This window comes from Phialemonium atrogriseum (genome assembly GCF_030411735.1).
Source record: "Phialemonium atrogriseum strain 8032-3 unplaced genomic scaffold QBC33scaffold_6, whole genome shotgun sequence".
In the NCBI taxonomy this organism is placed as follows: Eukaryota; Fungi; Ascomycota; class Sordariomycetes; order Cephalothecales; family Cephalothecaceae; genus Phialemonium; species Phialemonium atrogriseum.
Window position 1 is genome coordinate 1,080,054 of NW_026848143.1, and position 17,305 is coordinate 1,097,358.

At 54.3% G+C, this 17,305-nt stretch overlaps 6 protein-coding genes across 6 annotated transcripts; 2 read left to right on the plus strand and 4 right to left on the minus strand.

The window, feature by feature from the left end:
- Positions 1-1,276: 1,276 nt before the first annotated feature.
- On the plus strand, positions 1,277-1,717 carry QBC33DRAFT_513221 (uncharacterized protein; the record flags this gene model as incomplete). The annotated part of the gene is made up of 1 exon (XM_060425965.1): positions 1,277-1,717. The coding sequence occupies one exon, from the start codon at positions 1,277-1,279 to the stop codon at positions 1,715-1,717; it is 441 nt and encodes a 146-aa protein (XP_060285953.1).
- A 3,057-nt stretch (positions 1,718-4,774) lies between these two features.
- Positions 4,775-5,750, minus strand: QBC33DRAFT_335464 (uncharacterized protein). The gene is made up of 2 exons (XM_060423701.1): positions 5,395-5,750; positions 4,775-5,291 (listed from the first exon to the last, which is right to left on the minus strand). The coding sequence occupies exons 1-2, from the start codon at positions 5,572-5,574 to the stop codon at positions 4,944-4,946; spliced, it is 528 nt and encodes a 175-aa protein (XP_060285954.1). The 5' UTR covers positions 5,575-5,750; the 3' UTR covers positions 4,775-4,943.
- A 754-nt stretch (positions 5,751-6,504) lies between these two features.
- Positions 6,505-8,751, plus strand: QBC33DRAFT_531838 (uncharacterized protein). Its single transcript, XM_060427327.1, has 4 exons — positions 6,505-6,861; positions 6,926-7,560; positions 7,624-8,218; positions 8,281-8,751. Exons 1-4 carry the CDS (start codon positions 6,762-6,764, stop codon positions 8,610-8,612), a joined length of 1,662 nt encoding a protein of 553 aa, XP_060285955.1. The 5' UTR covers positions 6,505-6,761; the 3' UTR covers positions 8,613-8,751.
- QBC33DRAFT_335413 (putative f1f0 atp synthase assembly protein) lies at positions 8,539-10,087 on the minus strand. Its single transcript, XM_060423700.1, has one exon. The coding sequence runs from the start codon at positions 9,844-9,846 to the stop codon at positions 8,818-8,820; it is 1,029 nt and encodes a 342-aa protein (XP_060285956.1). The 5' UTR covers positions 9,847-10,087; the 3' UTR covers positions 8,539-8,817.
- Positions 10,088-10,983: 896 nt separating this feature from the next.
- On the minus strand, positions 10,984-12,728 carry QBC33DRAFT_335483 (heme peroxidase). The gene is made up of 3 exons (XM_060423702.1): positions 11,879-12,728; positions 11,389-11,762; positions 10,984-11,329 (listed from the first exon to the last, which is right to left on the minus strand). Exons 1-3 carry the CDS (start codon positions 12,360-12,362, stop codon positions 11,111-11,113), a joined length of 1,077 nt encoding a protein of 358 aa, XP_060285957.1. The 5' UTR covers positions 12,363-12,728; the 3' UTR covers positions 10,984-11,110.
- A 1,054-nt stretch (positions 12,729-13,782) lies between these two features.
- On the minus strand, positions 13,783-16,548 carry QBC33DRAFT_531845 (uncharacterized protein). The gene is made up of 5 exons (XM_060427328.1): positions 16,263-16,548; positions 15,947-16,162; positions 15,773-15,876; positions 14,172-15,374; positions 13,783-14,103 (listed from the first exon to the last, which is right to left on the minus strand). Exons 1-5 carry the CDS (start codon positions 16,332-16,334, stop codon positions 13,932-13,934), a joined length of 1,767 nt encoding a protein of 588 aa, XP_060285958.1. The 5' UTR covers positions 16,335-16,548; the 3' UTR covers positions 13,783-13,931.
- Between the last annotated feature and the right edge of the window lie 757 nt (positions 16,549-17,305).

The following is a 17,305-nucleotide window of genomic DNA, read 5'->3' on the forward strand; positions in this document are numbered from 1 at the left end:
CTGAGTAGGTGGTCCATCCACGTTGCTAGCGTCAAGGGCTTCCGATGCCCGATGGTGCTGACCTGCGGGCCGACCTCTTTTTTATTGCACTTGATTGCAGTGGGTCGAATCGTTAGGTCTTGATTGATCCTCGGGGACCGGGGGGTTCCACCTGTTCCAGGAGTCGGAGGAGGAAATTACGATTCTTGGGCTTGTGTGTCAATCCCATGGCAGACACCCGGCCGCCTGCACGGCGCCGCCACCAATATCCAGGAACTCCATTCCTACCTTCCATACTTCTGCCCAACCCGGGCAAAAATTGGGGTTGATAAGTTTGGGCAACATGAGATGATGAGCACGAGGGCCACAACGGTGACAGCGCAGCGAGAGAGAGGCAGAGAGACGTGGCACGCAGGCGCCTCCTCAGCCACCTGGTTGGCCGATTCGCTGCCTGCCAAATCTGGCAACAGGTGTGGGTTTTGCTGGCATCCGTCGAAACATATGGTTGGCTGTTCTGCACATCCTGGTTGTTGTTAGCTGATCCACTTGGCCTGGTTCCTGGTAGACTGACCAATTGCAAATTCCGGGCTCTGCAGCAGGTCCCTGTCACTGACCGCCTGGCGCTGCAAGGTACTCCCGTCGCATCCCCCACCACTTAGTACCCTCTACCCTGTAAGCTGCAGCAACGATTCCTCAAACCTGGTGGAATCGGGGCATGAGCATAGCACAGGATTGAAATGAAAGTACCTAGTACCTAGGGGTGTGCTAGTCTCGCTGATCCCATCAGCACTTGGAAGTTGGCGCAATTTGTCTTTTTTGCCTTCGTTTTTGGGTGCACGGTGCACCATATGAAAAGGAGAAATTCCACCCAACAACATCGCATCCTTCTCCTCTTTTCCCTTCCTTCCCTTCACACTGCGTCGTCCATATCCACACTCCTTAACTTGTTGCCGGTTCCGCTTCAGCCTTACAATCTTTCAGATAACTCACGAGATTCAGCCTCGAAGATCATTCCTTTTCTTCGACTTTTCTCGATTCATCGTCTTCCCGCTGATTTCATCTCGTCCCCACTCGTTACATTCCTCTGCCGCGCAGGAACCCAATCTGGTCAACGCGACCCACGATCATACCGACAACCAGTCACAAACCCTTCGCCCTCAGAACTCCCCAGTCCCCCGGACACGAAGAGCGATCAGAGAAACGCGGCTACCAATACCTCGCGACTTTTTCTGAACCACGCGCCTTGCGAAGCCCTCGTTCATTCTTGAAAGCAAGCACATCAACACCTCCAGTCAAAATGCAGCTCTCAAGCATCTTCACTCTGCTGGCCGCTGGCCTGGCTTTCGTCGCTGCCGAAGAGGGCACAACCACCTCGACCTCGACCATGACCAAGACCGTTACTATCACGCAATGCAACCCGACCTTGACCGACTGCCCTGCCCGAAGCACGTCGGCTCCCTCTTACAGCGCTTCCTCGATTCGCTCGTTCCCTCTGTCCAACTCTACCAGCACTGCCTACCCGACTGCCTACTACAACACCAGCAGCACCTACGTGGCCCCTTCTTCTTACCCTGTGGTTACCCAGACGTATGTTGTCGTTCCAACTGCGTCTGAGTCTGAGTCTGCGTCTGCTTCCTCCACCGCTACCACCGTTCCTCAAAGCGGAGCTGGTGGCCTCCTTGTCCAGTCTGGGCTCTTGCTGGGCGTTCTTGGAGCTGGTGTTGCCCTGTTGGCATAGACCGATTTTGTGGCCCAAGCCATGCATGGCCGCTTTTGATGCGCCGAACTCTTCTTTTCTCCGGCGTCTTTCACTTCTTGCTCTATGAGCTACTCTTCATTCTCAAGGGGAGGGGGGCGGTTTGGAGGGATTCGTATGGATGATGTTTGTGTGATACCTCGAAGTTCTGGGACATTTTCCGGCTACTGGCTGGCTTGTTGTTGAACGGGACATTTAAGGCAGGGAGGCGCGGATCGGGAACCGAGAAGCCATCTTGACCAGGAAAGTTAAGGGGCTTCATGTTGCATACCTAAGGACCTGCACATATCTGGCTCTCTGAATGAAATGCAACGATAAGGAACCTACCAGGTCCCAGGCCATCATCCTGCTGTTGATTGTTGAAGCTTTAACGCACTGTGACAATTACATTAAATCGCTCTGCCGAAGTTGGCTGCACCCGAGCCAAGACGGATGAATAGGTAGTACGTAGGAGGATATCCGGGTTCTGGACGGATGAGAAAGCGGTGGATTTGGTTCCTCGGGCCGTTCCGCTCTTGCCCTCGGAACGGCCGTAGATCATACATTACATTCTTTGTCTTCCATCCTACCGTATACGGAGTTCAATCTCCAAGCCGCCATCAACATCGCTTCCTGTTGTCAAAATCCGGCTTCCTTCACAGCATCTGGGATTGCTGTCATGGAGCGCCCAGGCCGGTTGATCTTGGTCGAAATCTCGCCCTTCCCATTGCCTTACTCCCAACCATCAATTAGTAACTGCCCATTAATACACACATAAAGAAGATTCGAGAATTGTGTAATAGTATCATCATCATTCTCAAACGTACTCGACGCCTTCCTCGAACTCGGCCTCTAGCTGCTTTCAAACTCTTTGAGATGAGAAAGAGGACTCCCAACGTAACCGGCAGCCTGTTTTTATTCCGGCGCACATACATGCTTCCTTGGGATAGTATGCGGATATCCTCCCGTAGGTAGCGTTTGCTTTGAACCCTGAACCCTGTCCAAGCTCCCAAGCCCCGAATCAAGCGTACAATGAGGCTCCTTTTTTTCCTAAACCATCGCCATTTCTCACATTACCGCTTCATTCAATGGTTTCACCTTAGTCGGACAAGGCCACAGAAATATGGCGGTCCTTTGGGATTTCCAAAGTTGGGCAAACCGACCACTTTCGTCCTGGTCAGGATCTCAATCCGTCCCCTTCGATCTCAGCCCGCCGCCGAGCGAGCGCAATAATATCTCTGCCCTCCCCCCTTCCCCCTCTCTCCCCTCCCCTCAAGTACAGACACCTTTTGTGCAGTTGTCGCAAAGTCTCCGGTTTGCCGGGACTAGATTCGTACAGCCGTGGGTGCTGTGATGATCGCAGTACTTATCGGCCATCAAGGCTTGGCCCTCGCAGCGCAAGTGCGTTATCTAGTAGGAACGATCTTGGGGGCTGCCCTACCTCTCATATTGTCAGCCATTTCGATACGCTGTGTAGTGCAAAGAGTCATTGGGAGGGGTCGTTACCTGTCTTGCTTTGCACAACAGGGGTGAATTGGATTGGGTCATGGAACCAGAGTTGGGAGTTGCCGCCGGAGAGAGGAGTGAGGACTTTTTCCTGGAACCTTGAAAATATACTATGACACTCCATAGCCGCTCTACCCACGGGGGTTCAATCCCTGTCCTGTGAGAGGGCTTGGGCCTTTATTGCATACACGAATTTTGAACCTTTTCCTGCCCCCTGTGGTGAAGCGCGACAAGTCAAGTTACTCATACTCATACTCAAACCTGGGCGCGTGGGCGAGGCTGGACCGGACACATCATTTTCCCTTTCTACATCGTCTCCTCCCAGAGCGGCACGTTCCTTTCTCGCATTGTAACCTCCCGGGCTATTGGGAACATTTGGCTATTTCCATATTCCAAGCCTTTGTGGGCACTCCCGGCCGTCTCTTCGTCCGCAATTGGACCCCGTCAATTTTCTAGATTTGGATACCCCCCCATCCAGGGTCATACTGCCACGCTGCTAGCAGTGACAGGGTGCCATGGGAAATACCGAGGCCTCTCGGAGACCGTATTTCCATGGGTTGAAGGTTCGGCAGATATGCTTCGACCCGGGTCCGAGACCTATATGTTCCTCCCACATGGCTCAAATACCAGGCTCAAGCCACTGAACTATTTGACTCGTCAGCTGAGCGATTCCCAAGACGGGCGTGTCATATTCTGAGTGGGAAGACAACCATCAATCAAGACACTTTAAGACTATATGGGGCTTGACAATCCATATCCCGTGGTAGCTACCTCGTGCTTCTATAGTCGGGCCAGCCATTAGCCCAATGGTGGGGGAGCTGCCACGCGTGTTGGCTCGATGGGGGGGGGGATATCTGGGATCTTTAACCCCTCCCAAGATGGTGACCCAATCTCCGTCATGGACGACCTAGTTTGCTATCTTTGCTTGCAGTTGGTGGGGTGGAGGCTAGACCAACGACTTCAACTAAAGACGTAACACCCGAGGCTCCCCCAATACCCAGCTTCTTAGTCCAGGATCTGGGACTGGGCGGCGCTTAAGCTTCCAACTTCCGTAGATCGTTACCTGGTGACACCACAACACCTCCGCTACAGTTGAAGAATGCTTACGCCTCTATGCGCCTACATGGCCTCGCCGAGTCCAAGGAGAGACCCAACTTGCGTGTCGCTGTTGGAGTTGACTGACGTGAATCATTGGAAAGGGCAGAACTAATGAAACGGAGTTGGGCCCCCACAAGTTCGTCACGCCATGTGAGTGGACAGCAGGAACCTTCATTTCCGGTCAGCCTTGGTTGGCATCCATCCACTCATTCATCAAGCCTTCGCGCCCGAATCCTTTGCATGGAGAACAAGTATAAGCCCGGCTTGGCCATCGTGCCGTATAGCTAGAGGAACACGAGGGATAAGGGGCTCCTCCAAGAGCATTCGAATATTATTAAGTTGTCGAGGTGTCCTAAGGACAGTCCTCACGTTCCGACGGCGAGAACGACTACTAGGTTTGACTAAATCATACGGCCCCTTTACGAGCCGGCTATGCCCACGCCCGTGCGCCCTCCTCCAATGGTATTTCCCATTTCCCTACCAAGGCAGTTCCTGCCAAATCCAAGTTTGTCCCTTCGCTGAGCCGGCTGGCCTAAAACCTCTCAGCATGGCTTTCCTTCTCGCCCGAACGACCAGGAAAGCGCTTCTTCTTCCGTCCCCAAAGCAAGATACAACAAGTGCATCATCAGCCCTTGAAGTCGACGCTCTGGCTAGCCTGGCCCTTGGCCCCGGTGTCGAGCTTGATGTTATTCTGCAGCTTTGTCTGCTCCTGCGTGATCTTGGCCGAGTTGTCCTTGCCGCCCTTGGCCTGGGCGATCTGCAGGGCCAGCACCTCGAGCTGCAGCTTCAGCACCTTGTTCTTGATCTTGCCCACCTGCAGGGCCTTGCCCGCCGCCGTCTTGGTGCCCCCCGCAGCGTCGATGGCGTCGTTGAAGCCGCCCGCGTCGGTCTCGGCCGCCTCGGCCGTCTTCCGGGCCGCGTTGATGATGTCCTCGTCGTTGTCGGAGACGTTGGCTAGGTCGGTTGCGTCGATCTAGGGTTTGGTTTGGTTAGTTTTTGTTTGTGGAGACATTCCCTTCAAGGCTGTATTGGGAGCCAGAGAGTTAAAGAGTATCGTAGTCGGGAGCAATACTCACGGGGAAGTTGGCATTGACTTCGGCGAGGGCGTTTCCAGCCACACCGTCTGAGACCTGGAAGTCGGCGTAACTCTGAGACTTGAGAACATCGGCTCTCTTGACCCTGCGGCTGTCGCTAGACGCAGGCAGAGCAAGGGCGGACACAGCCAGGGAGAAGATGAAGGCGGTCTTGAAGAACATCTTGGCTGGCGAGGAAGGTAAGAGGTGTTGTGAAGAAAGAATATATACTACAAGCTATATAGTGCAGGGAACAGAATGGAAGGCAGCACAGCTGTGAGATGAGAAGAGAAGATGGAAAGCCGAAGAAGGGAGAAGTACGGATACGATGGAGTCTCTGTTGAAGGTCGGACTACCACAACATCTTATACTTGGGGGCAGACAGCTCGAACGACCCTTCGTTTGAGACAGCTCCGCCTACCTGAGCAGCCATCCTCACACCAGGGACTCACACCAAGGAAAATCTCAAGGGCGCTCGCGTTGCAACCCGGTCCCTGGGACGAATCAAGGTTTGTGGGATCAAACAAGAACGCAACATGGGGCACCTTGTAGAGCGCCTGAACCTGGATTTCACGCAACCAGGGACCGGGGTGCAGGAGGCAGTAATGGTTTATTTTCCCAAACCAGGCCTTGGGATGCTCCGGGCGAGGAGCTGCCTCGATGGTGTCGCAGCTTGGCGATCGCCTTTGATCTGCCGCACACCCCTGTCCGACAAACCTCAAAACCAAATCCAGCCCCTGGGGGGGGAAGAGAGAGCTGCTAGTAGATTTTAGGAGCTTAACTCAGGTCACTACGCTATAAGTACAGGCGTAAATAAGAGCGCAGCGCCGAAGACGAGGTAAGACGACTGCTTGTCTTCTGTTGGACTTATCTAGTCGTTGGTATCCCAGTTGATGTCGTTTTGGATCAGAGAACGCTAAAATGATTAGGTCTAATGCGAAGGGCAAGAACAGCTCCAGTTAACCCCTATGCATCCCCAGGAAATCAGCGATCCACTGATTGTTTCGATGTTTGGTTGATCAAACCAAGATACAAAGCATAGCGGTGGGCAACATGGAACAAGCCGGTGGTGATTGTCCGGTGAGTGGGGAGAAGTGATGCTCTACACTGGTTACGTAAGTATTGGAATCTTCATGAGCTACCTATGAGGCAGTTATGCCGTTGAAAGCCGGTCTTCCCCAGGAATGTGACCTCACAAGCAAGGGGCAGCGGCAGCTAGCTTGGGGCCACCAGCGGGGTTGATCGCCCACTTACATGTGCCTAGGCTTGGGCTTAGACACCCTGATATCTCGACTGACTACCAACCTGGAAGTTGAATTGCTCAACGGCCATTACTCTCGTCCTCTCGTCCGTTAATAAGTATCATCGCGATGCCTTACCCTTCGTCCTTCCCTCCGGTGTCGATTCCGGACTTGGATCTCTGGACATTCCTCTTCGAGAGGAAAGACAAGCCCTTCCCAAGCAGCAAAGGTACGGAGGCTGGCGTGCACTCGGCTCGGATTTACCCGAATCGCTCAAGCTGACCATCCCCAAGAGATCTTGACCGATGCAGAAACAGGCCGGACTTACACGTTCTCCGGCCTCAAGCATGCCTCTCACGAGTTTGGGAAAGGACTGAAGGCGCGCTGGGGTTGGAAGAAAGGCGACGTCCTCGCCCTTTACACGCCGAACTCGATCGACTCGGCCGTCGTCACCCTGGGCGCCATCTGGGCCGGGGGCATAGTGTCACCGGCCAATCCGCTCTACACGGTGGATGAATTGGCCTTCCAGCTCAAGGACTCCAGTGCCAAGGGCCTCGTGACACAGAGGCCATTCCTGGAGACTGCCCGTAAAGCCGCCAAGAGTGCCGGCATCCCAGGGAACCGTATCATCCTTATCGGCGACCGTCGGGATGAGACTGGGAAGTTTAGGCACTTTTGCAGCATTCGGAGCACTAGCTACACTGGCTGGTACGCTAAAGCTAGGATTGATCCCAAGAAGGACCTTGCCCTCCTTGTCTACAGCTCCGGAACCACTGGTATTCCAAAGGGGGTGTGTCTTTCCCACCACAACATTGTGGCCAACCTCGTCCAATACTCCTACATGGATGGTCGACACTATCTCCCTTTCGGTGGTATAGACGGGAAAGGCGATAAGCAACTGGGCGCTATACCCCTATTTCACATCTACGTAAGTCACGCTGGCCCGAGTCTGCCTCGTTAAAGTGGAATATTGCTCAACTTGTTCGTCCAGGGCCTCGTGTGCTGCGTTCTCGGACCGATATTCTTCGGCTGGCAGGTTGTCCTGATGGAGAAATTTGATCTGGAGAAGGCGCTCCAGACCATTCAGAACTATGGGCTTACATTTATGTATATCCCTCCCCCGATCGTGCTTGCCTTTGGGAAACACCCGCTCGTAGACAAGTACGATCTCAGCACGCTGAAAGTGCTCCATTCAGCCGCAGCGCCTCTCACCAGGGAGCTCACGGAAGCCGTGTGGGAAAGGCTGAAGATTCCCGTCAAACAGGGCTTTGGGCTCTCGGAAACAAGCCCAATCTGCCACATACAAAGTCCGGATGAGTGGGCCAAGTATATAGGTTCGGTGGGGAAGCTGGTTCCGAACATGGAGGCAAAGATTGTGGATGAGGATGGAAACGAGGTTGCCGAGGGGGAACCCGGCGAACTGTGGCTAAAGGGGCCGAACGTCTTCCAAGGCTACCTCAACAACCCAGAGAGAACCAGGGAGGCTTTTTCGCCCTGCGGCTACTTCAAGACGGGAGACATCTTCTCGCGCGACAAATGGGGTAATTATTACTGCGTCGACCGGCTGAAGGAGTTGATCAAGTATAGTTCGTCATCCCCGTTCGCATCGTTCGTACCCCTGCGCTAGAGCTGACCACCTCGCCTCTAGAGGGATTCCCCGTCCCGCCTGCCGAGCTGGAGGGCCTCCTTATCACACACAAGGACGTCGCCGATGTCTGCGTGATCGGCGTCGAGGACAAGGAGCTGGCCACCGAGGTGCCACGAGCCTACGTAGTCCTGAGCCAGGGGGTAGAGGCCAGCGAGGAGAAGGCGAAGGAGTTGGCGGAATGGATGGCGAAGAAGGTTGCTCCCCACAAGAAGCTGCGCGGTGGAATTCGGTTTGTCGACCAGGTGCCCAAATCTCCCAGCGGCAAGATCCTGCGGAGAATCCTGAGGGACCAGGTGAGGAAAGAAGAGCGGGCTGCCGGGCCCAAGCTGTAATATCGGTGTTCTTCTTCTGCCCGTTGGTTGATGTAGGGGTCTTCTATTTTAAGTCTCAACACAGACGCGTTATCTGGATGGTCTCTATATGGGTGGGCAATTCTAGTCTAGTAAGAGTCCATCAATATATCACAAAAGACCTGGAATCTTTATATACAGGTGATGTACACTCGAGGCATCATAGCCATGCTCCAAACGGCGCTGTCTAAGCCAACTTCTCGGACTCCTCCAACAGCTTCTCGACGCTGAACCTCGCGTCGCCCTTCCCGAACCACTCCAACAGCTTCCTCCTCTCCTCAGCCCTCTCCCTCGAGATACCGGCCCCCTGCCCGTCCGCCTTCTCGCCGTCCCACCCGCCGTAGAACCTCTGCAGGCACATGACGAGCCACCTCGCGTCGTCGATCTCGGCGCCCCTCCCCTCCAGCACGGTCCCCTCCATCAGCACGACGCCCTTCTCGGCCGCCAGGTCGAGGTGGTGCGTCACGCTCGTGTGCGGCTGCGCGAACTCGCCGCGCGCCTTGTACTCGGCCAGCTGGGTGAACAGCACCGTGGACGTCTTGGACGACGACGATGTCGAGTCCTGCCCCGCCCCGTCCCCAAACGCCCACTGCAGGAAGTGAATCTCGGCGCCCTGGCCCGGGTGCGGCACCGGCAGGACGAACTGCGGGCTGCGCCGCGCCGCCGCCTCCATGGCGGCGTACGTGTGCGCGGGTATCACGGCGCACAGGCTGCGCGGCGAGGCCGCGTGCCGGAGCCGCCACACCGCCGTCAGCTCCGGGACGGGGAGGGTGCGCGCCTTGGCGAGGTCGAGGTATGAGGAGAGGGGCTTGACGGCTGGGGTGGTGCCGGGCCCGGAGGTGGCTTTCGTGGCGGAGGTGATCGCGTCGGCGGCGGCGGTGGTGCCGGGCGAGAGGGGTTGCGGTGGTGATTGATCTGGCGTGGGGGGATTTGTCGGTGCAGGTGATGTCGGGATGGGTATCGCGTCCTTTTTGCGCAGGCCGTGGATCTTGTCCGCGTAGGCCTTCTTCAGCGTGTCGATGTCGCCGTGGCCTTCCTCCCGGGCCTTTCGGTCGAGCTTGTCCCGGTACTTCTCCAGCACGCTTCGTGGCTGCTGCGTCGTCGCGAGGAAGCGGACATCGTGGACCTGGGCCCAGCGGCGCTGTTGCGAGGCCCGCAACGAGCGCGACTGGCAGCCGGCGAGGTGTCGTAGTACGGGGACTCGGATGGACGCCATGGTGCGTGACAATGTCTACTGGCTGCTTTGAAAGCGCACGAGGTTATGAGGTGCTCGCCAAACCCTTGCTGGAATGAGGAAAAAAGTTGATGTCAGGCAAGTCCCAGTAAAAAACCCTAACCCTGACTTCTCGCGACCCCGGAACTGACCTCCTCCGCCAACTTATCTCTCTTCCGGGTTGTTTCTACCATTCCGGCGACTTTCGAACGGGTCATAGGAAATTTGAAAGCCATTTCACCAAGCTAGGGAAGTCTCATTATGCAATGCCCAACTTGATTTGCAGACAGACTTTTAACAAGTCATCAGTGACCTGCATGGACTGGTGATTTGGATTTGCCGGCCAATTGCTCTACCTAGCTGTAACCACCGACATGCCGACATAATTACCAGTTACTGTGGAAGAGGACTGTGCAGCGGGAAGGGTTATCCGTAGTACATATGTGGTTGATTGAAATACAAAATGCCCAGAGTGATTCGGTTGTATGTTGCATCCCGCAAGATCCATCCACCAAATCGAGACCAGAAGCATCTTCAGCGGGTTCCGTTTGAATCACTGGCCCCTCTTGTTTGAATTACAGCATCTCCTCCTTTTGAGATGCATCACAAAAATGGACCTCGAGCCAATCACAGGACTCGGGGTTGTAACAAACGAGATGTTTGCAGCATCATTAGTGCGGGGAACCATGCTCGATGGCAAGGCGAGAGCAGGACCCCAGAGATCCATACCAGTCCCTTTTAAGACTGATCAGACCCCCCCTTCCCTAACGTCACGGTGACAAGTCCCCTCCATCTCCCCCAATCTTATTTCAACGTCCCCCCCTTCTCTCCTCATAGTCCACACTCTGTACCTTGCACAGGATGGCTGCTGGCAAGTCTCCCTTCAACAACGACGACAACCTTGGGCGATGACATTGAGCTGTTCCACATTCCCCCCGTGGAATACAACTGGCCATCGATGGAAAAGGAAGCAACAGAGGTATGTAACAGAAACAGGTATATCATCACACTAACATCCCAGATAGACAGGTGGAATACTGGAATACATTTGGGGGACGGGAAGAAGTCTTTCCGTCCTCCAACACCCCGCTTCGGAGGTCTATTTAGGATGCCTCTAACGCGCTGATGGGGAAAATTATCTAGATACAAGGGCTTGCACACAAGCCGGGGTACTCGAGTCACTGCTCTATCGTATAATTCTCATGTCCTTCCGTCCCAAGTCTATCGTTGCTCTGTCTATTGTTGCTGTCATCAGGTCCCCCCATGTTTAAGCATTGAGGGGCTTGAAGACCCATTTCTGGTTCTCAGTCCCTTCAGCGAAGGGAACGCCGAGCTCGAAGAGCTTGGTAACGGCGGCGGAAAAGTCCTTGAAGAAGGCGTCGTTGTCCTTGGCGTACCTCTCAACGTGCTGCCTGAACTTCTTGTCCTGAATGAGCGCATAATCGGCCGGCAGCATCATGAGAGACTTAGTGGTCTTGTCCTCGTACTGTACCAAGCTGCGTTAGTGGTGCGCGACCCTTAGCGACATGATGGGATTCTGCTTACCTGCTTGGGACCGTCCCACTTCTTCCATTGCCACTTCTCGTTCAGCAGAAGGGTGTAATAGTCGTTGGTCAGGACGGTGGGAGAGAAGGTCCACGGGCCCGAGAAGCCGCTGCGATCAGTGTGGCAGCGACCGAGGGCGTGGGCGCCCGACAAGGCGACGATCTCCTGGTCGTTGAAGCCCATCCGGTAGAAGATATCGCGGAGGTGGTCGTGAGTCTTGGCTCCATCCGGAAGACGGCCGTCAGGAGTGCAGGCAGAGACGTCCTTGTCGCTGCGGCCCGGTCGGTAAGGCATGTTGGGGCCCAGCATCTCCTGGATGGCGGTGACACCGCCGAGTATCCAGAGATCCGAATAAGTTATCCAGGGGAATTTCTCTATTGCCCTTTGTTAGCGCTCCCTTCATGAGATTGCTTTCGCATTTTTTTATTTTCGACCCGGCGGCCAGTCTAAGGCGCCAATGTGGCCGAGTTGTGTCGCGGGTTCTACTTACGCTTGACGGGCTCCAAGAAGTCCCGAGCCGCCTTCAAACCGGCATTGGCGCCATGGTCTGACTCGGGGGCAAAGCGCATAGTGGCGCCGTTGCTCCCACCGGTCCCAGTCTCCTTGTCATAAGTGCCACTGCAGTGCCATGCCAGTCTCAAGAGGACCGGGCCATAACTGCCATCGTCATATTCGTCATTCTCCTCCAGGCGACTGGCAATCTCGTTGTATACGGCTTGATAGTCCTCAAACTTGGGAGTGAAGACCTTCGGGGTTGCGTTGCTCGAGTTCTGCATATAGTACCAGCCGCCTGCACCGCCGGCAACCGCCAGACCACTCAGCCAGATCCAAGTTGAGCTGCCGGACTTGGAGGGCTCGGAAGAATAAAAGCGGCGGCCAGACTGGCGGAAGGCCATTCGAGGAGCGGCCACGGCAGCCGGCCGGGTGGCGGTGCGCATCGCCGCGCGGGCGAAAGTACGTGTCGCGGAGGCCATCTGTTTTGCGACGGATATCAGAATCGGGTCGCTCTCGGACTTTCTCGGAAAGCAAGGGTGGTTGTCTGGAACCGGGCTCACGACATACCTTTTGAGATAATTACACGATGATGAGGGAAAGAAAGAGAAAGGGTTCAAAAAGTGATTGTCGGTAATGACTCGGAAGTTTCCAGGGAGGTATCTCTTTACTAATAAATGTGCCTTCCTTGGGGGGGCAAAGAACAGAAGAGAAATGGGAGGACGATAACTGGCTAAGAGCAGGTCCCAGTGGCTCCACTTGGTAGAGGCCGATATCTGGGCAATATTTTATCAGACCACCAAGGTATGGGGTGTTACTGAGCCACTGCGGATCCAGGGATCCGCTCTCATCAAACGCCGCGCGAGCCCAAACCCCGTGAGGCTGCAAGGGACATGCCGAGGATGGTACTTAGCTTCTCACTGCGTCATGTGGTGATGGGTGGATGAAATTGCGAGACTCCGATAACGGCCGAGGTCGAGTTACAAGGCGTGTCGGTGGTCCAAGTGCCCCACACTCAATATTCCACGCTTTGAAAGCTATCAGACTTAGGTAGGTAGGCTGGTAGGGTAGGTATATATCTCAGTTGGCCGTTTCGTGGCAAGAAACTGATTCTCTTAGGTTGTCTCCGCGGTCAGGGGCATTCAGCTATTCGGGCAGGGGCGGTTAGGTATTCAGGCAGGGGCATTCAGCTATTCAGGCAGGGGTATTTAGCTATTAGGGTAGGATCATTTGGCTAGCCGGCGCTGTCGCTATTGCTAAAGCACTCTTGACGTCGCTGTCTCTGCTGCTGTTGCCATCGCCATTTTGTTCCGTGCTGGCAGCTGCTATTTTTCCATGCTCCAACTGTCCAAATATTTTTGGCGACCTGAGACCCCTGCCCAGCACAGACTCCTCTTGCAAAAACTGCCGAGCAAGTGCCCGCTTGTTCCTCTTGAGTCTTGGCGGAACCTCCGAAAAAATGCGACTGACTAATTAGCTCCCGGAATTGAAAGGTGCCGGGCGCAACACCACGGCCCCGCCCCCACCGCTAGTGACGGCCCAGGTATCCCGGCTCGGCTTGCATCAGCTTCACCGTACGGGTTTACGCGTGAGTACGGGATATTCCAGCTTATTAATCCACAAAGTCAGGTGCTCATCAAAAGAATGGTATGAGTAAGAGCACGTCGAAAGTTACCATGGCTTGTATCCGTGGAGTGGCCACTGCAAGCCGTCGCAATTGTCTCGGAGATTAGAACTTTCCATGTGCTTTTCATTAACTTCTAGTACCCGATAACTCCTCACCACTCTACATATAAAAGCCGGCCATCCCTCGAAGCATAGGGAGGCACCCCGGCATCCCGTCATTTTTTCAAGCTCCCTCATCTTCCTCCTCTGATAACGGGGAAGTAGAAAAGGAACCAAAGAGGCAAAAAGGAGAAAAAGGAGAAAAAGGAGAAAACAACCTAAACGTACATCCAACGCGGCTCATGACGCCGAAGGGCATAGAGTACACAAACTAAACCGTTGCCGTTACCATCGGCTGATTTTTTAAGCTATTCTAGGGCAGCCATCTAGTGGAAATCCGCCGAGCCCTGCGCGTCCTGGTCGGCATCCACGTAGAGTTGGTAATAGCTGAAGAACCTGCTCTCGGCCTTTTGTCGACTTGGCTCGTCCAGTTCTCCAAGGGGGGCGCCAGTATCTTTGGCTACTGCCGGCTTCGACAGCACAGAGATAGAGGCCGGGCTAATGCCCGGGTTAGTGACTGACGCCGTGCAAGTAAAAACAAACAAACAAATAAAGTCTCTACTTACCCAAACATCTCTCGGTCGACCGCGAGGAATTGCTTCATCGCATCTTTACCACCACGTTGTTGGAGGTATGTCAGGTACACCTGGCAGAGCTCCTTCTTGGCTGCCGCCGACAATCGGCTCTTATCTCGCAAATCACTGAAGATGCTCTTGATCCGCTCTGTATGCTGGGACTCGAGGTCTGCACTCGTTGGCTGCTCCAGCTCAAACTCGAGCCATTTCTGCCAGAAATGCCGGCTATCCGAATACCACTGCATGTTCTTGACGAAGACAGTCCGTGACTCGTCGATAGAGCCCTTAACCTTCCAGAGCAGGAAGGCCCACTCCGTGACAAGTGCGGCTTTGGTGAAAATATCGACATGAGGCGAGTCGATCTGTGCCTTGTAGACTTCGATGGCTGCATCGAGTCCGGCCTGGCGTCGTTGGAGATTGGCCCAAGAGACGATGACCTCGACACAGTCTGGCAGCTTCATGAGTATCGCCTCGTGGATGTCTCGGGCAACGTCAATCCGTTCACACTCTTCCTCGAAATACGCAAACTGCAGGCGGATGCCGGGTCTACTGATCGGGACGAACAAGGTTGCCGCGCGCAGATAGATATTGCGAACCTCCTCCTCCTTGCCCTCCTGCGCAGACATCCAACGGGCATATCGGAACCAGAGCTCGTCGTAGAAAGCACAGGCGACCAGGCATCGTTCATACAGAGCAGTGATTCTCGCGAAATCGCCCTCGGCCTCCTCGAAATCCAAATACTTCCGCCAGTTAATCAACTGCTGGTGCTCCAGCTCTGTGACGTGGAAGTAGGGTCTCTTGATCTCGGATTCGTAGGTCCAACGCTTGGTAGTCTCCGCCTGGGTCTGTGTGAATATCTCGTAGAATGACTGGTCAATCTTTGCGCGTATCTCGCGTTCCAGCTCGAGCTCCGTCTTGGCAACTCCATACTGCGCGTTCTCGGCCTCAACCTCGGCACGGTACCGAGCCAGCAATTCGGGAGACACGAGCTCGGTCATAGGGCGGTTATGGGAGAGCTGGCGGAAGCTGTCAAAGTAGCGGGCATACTGGTGCATCGGGATACGAATCACCCGGAGGAGGATGGCGAAGACCTTGTCGTGGGCCTCCTGGCGCTGCTCGTACTCAATATACTTGTCCCAGAAGGGATGCGCGTGGAAGTCCAGGCCAATGTAGCTAGCGCCCCGCTCGAACAGTCTGAATAAAGTGTCAGCAAGGAACAGGAAGGGGGAGTAAAAGGGTAGATGGGATGGAAAGGGAGCGCATATACAGGAAGGGGGGCTTGGTGCAAACGACAGTCCACGGCCAAAGGAGCCAAACAGTTTCTCAAGGTGAGGTGCGACGGAGGGGTAACGGATTGGGGGGTGTCAAAGTGAGGTAGAAGTATCTCAGGGGCAGTAGCAGAGCCTGGTAGATAGTTGTGAGAGAGCAATCCCAGCGGGTACAGCTGCCTGTTTGAAGATTCTCACCGATGACGACAGCTGGTTAAGGTGTCCCACTTCGGTCTAGCCAACCGGCCGGAATGGCTGCCGAGTTTTGCTGTGATTGTTGAGGAGGTTAAGGGGTTGGGAAGGAAATGGTCCATCTACACTTACTCTCTCACGAGATGGGGTGTGTGGGTGGTTTCCATTTTGAAAGCACAGTAGTCGGTCCACAAGTCAACCGAGTTGGTAATGCTGGCGACACCACGCTCGTAGAGCTAAGGATAAAAGAAGCCCATGTTAGCAACGCAACGGCCAACCCCAAGCAGCAACAAGTTTGGCACTTACAATTTCGGCAGACTCTGGGCCCGAGATGTTGAACTCGAGACTGGCGTACTTCTTCCAATAGCCGAAGAAAAGGGGGAACTTCAGCAGGAAGCGGTCGTAGGCATCGCGGAGTGTGGCAAGGGCATGTGGACTTGAGTTTCGATTGAGGCCACCTTCAAGACCCTCGCATGCGCGGATCAGCTTCTCCCAGAGGTCGTAGTTGTCCGGATCGGCTTCCTGCTTGGCGCAACGTATTGATTAACAATTAGGCCTAGACATAGATCGCAAAATCGCAAGATCAGGCGAGCAGGGGCCGGATGGGGGCTATAAAACGTACCACTTCAGCATTGAGGCGCTTGATCTCCACGTTCTCCTCGTCATGGCCGCCAAAGGTTCCAAGGTCAGTCATTATTCAGGTAATGGAGCAGGCTGTGCCGTCGGTGGGCTGGGCAATAATTAGAGGGGTGGATTGAAGTATGGCAAGGTGCGGTCTGCAATCAGTGTTGGGATAGAAGCGGGTGGCTGCCGCAACAATGGAAATGCAGTGCTTCTTGGAGATGCCGAAAGGGAGAAAGGGTGGTGGCTGGCGAGGAAAAGCTAGGTGTGGATTCCATCACGCTGCGCGTCACTTGGGGGATGAGCATCATGATTGGCAACCTAGATTGGTACGGGTACCTAGATACCTCCAAAACTAAGTGGTATTATGTAAGCCAAATGGGCATAAAAGTAAGAGCCTCAATTTTCGCAAAATTTCCCTTTTTTTCCTCAAGGCTTATGATGATTATTTACAAAATTCAATGATAGGAAGAGGATGACTTCCCATTTATGGGAAGCATGATCTCACATATTGTTATTAAATCTGAAGCCTGATTGGCACCTTGTGCTACTGATATTCTTTGTCAAGCCATGTTTTTGGGCCCTTTTCCTCGTTGTTTGTGTTGTTTGTGTTTCGACGACCGCAATCTGGAGAGACTTTGGAACACCCGACGGTTGCACTGCAAGTTTACAAGGACCCGCGATGGCCGCGACACAAGCTCGACAAATAGTTTCCCAGGCTTGACAGTGTCAAGAGGTAGACCTTACCAGTGGTGACAACGCCCGATTGCTTTCCAAATTCTTTCTACGCACCCATGGCTTTTCTGGTGGGAATGTCACTTCGATATGACAGAGCAGGCATGATGGCTGCCGGTCCATATTGCTCTCTACTTAGTATAGCTACCTCCCTAGCTAGCTAGCTAGCCATGGCATAGACAGATGATTCAAAGAACGCAAGCTTGGAATGTGCGCTGTTGTCTCTCGGTCTGATTTTTCTGCCAGACGCCAAACAAGTAGGTACCAAATACATCAGCTACCTTACATTAGCTGGGCGCATGTCATGTC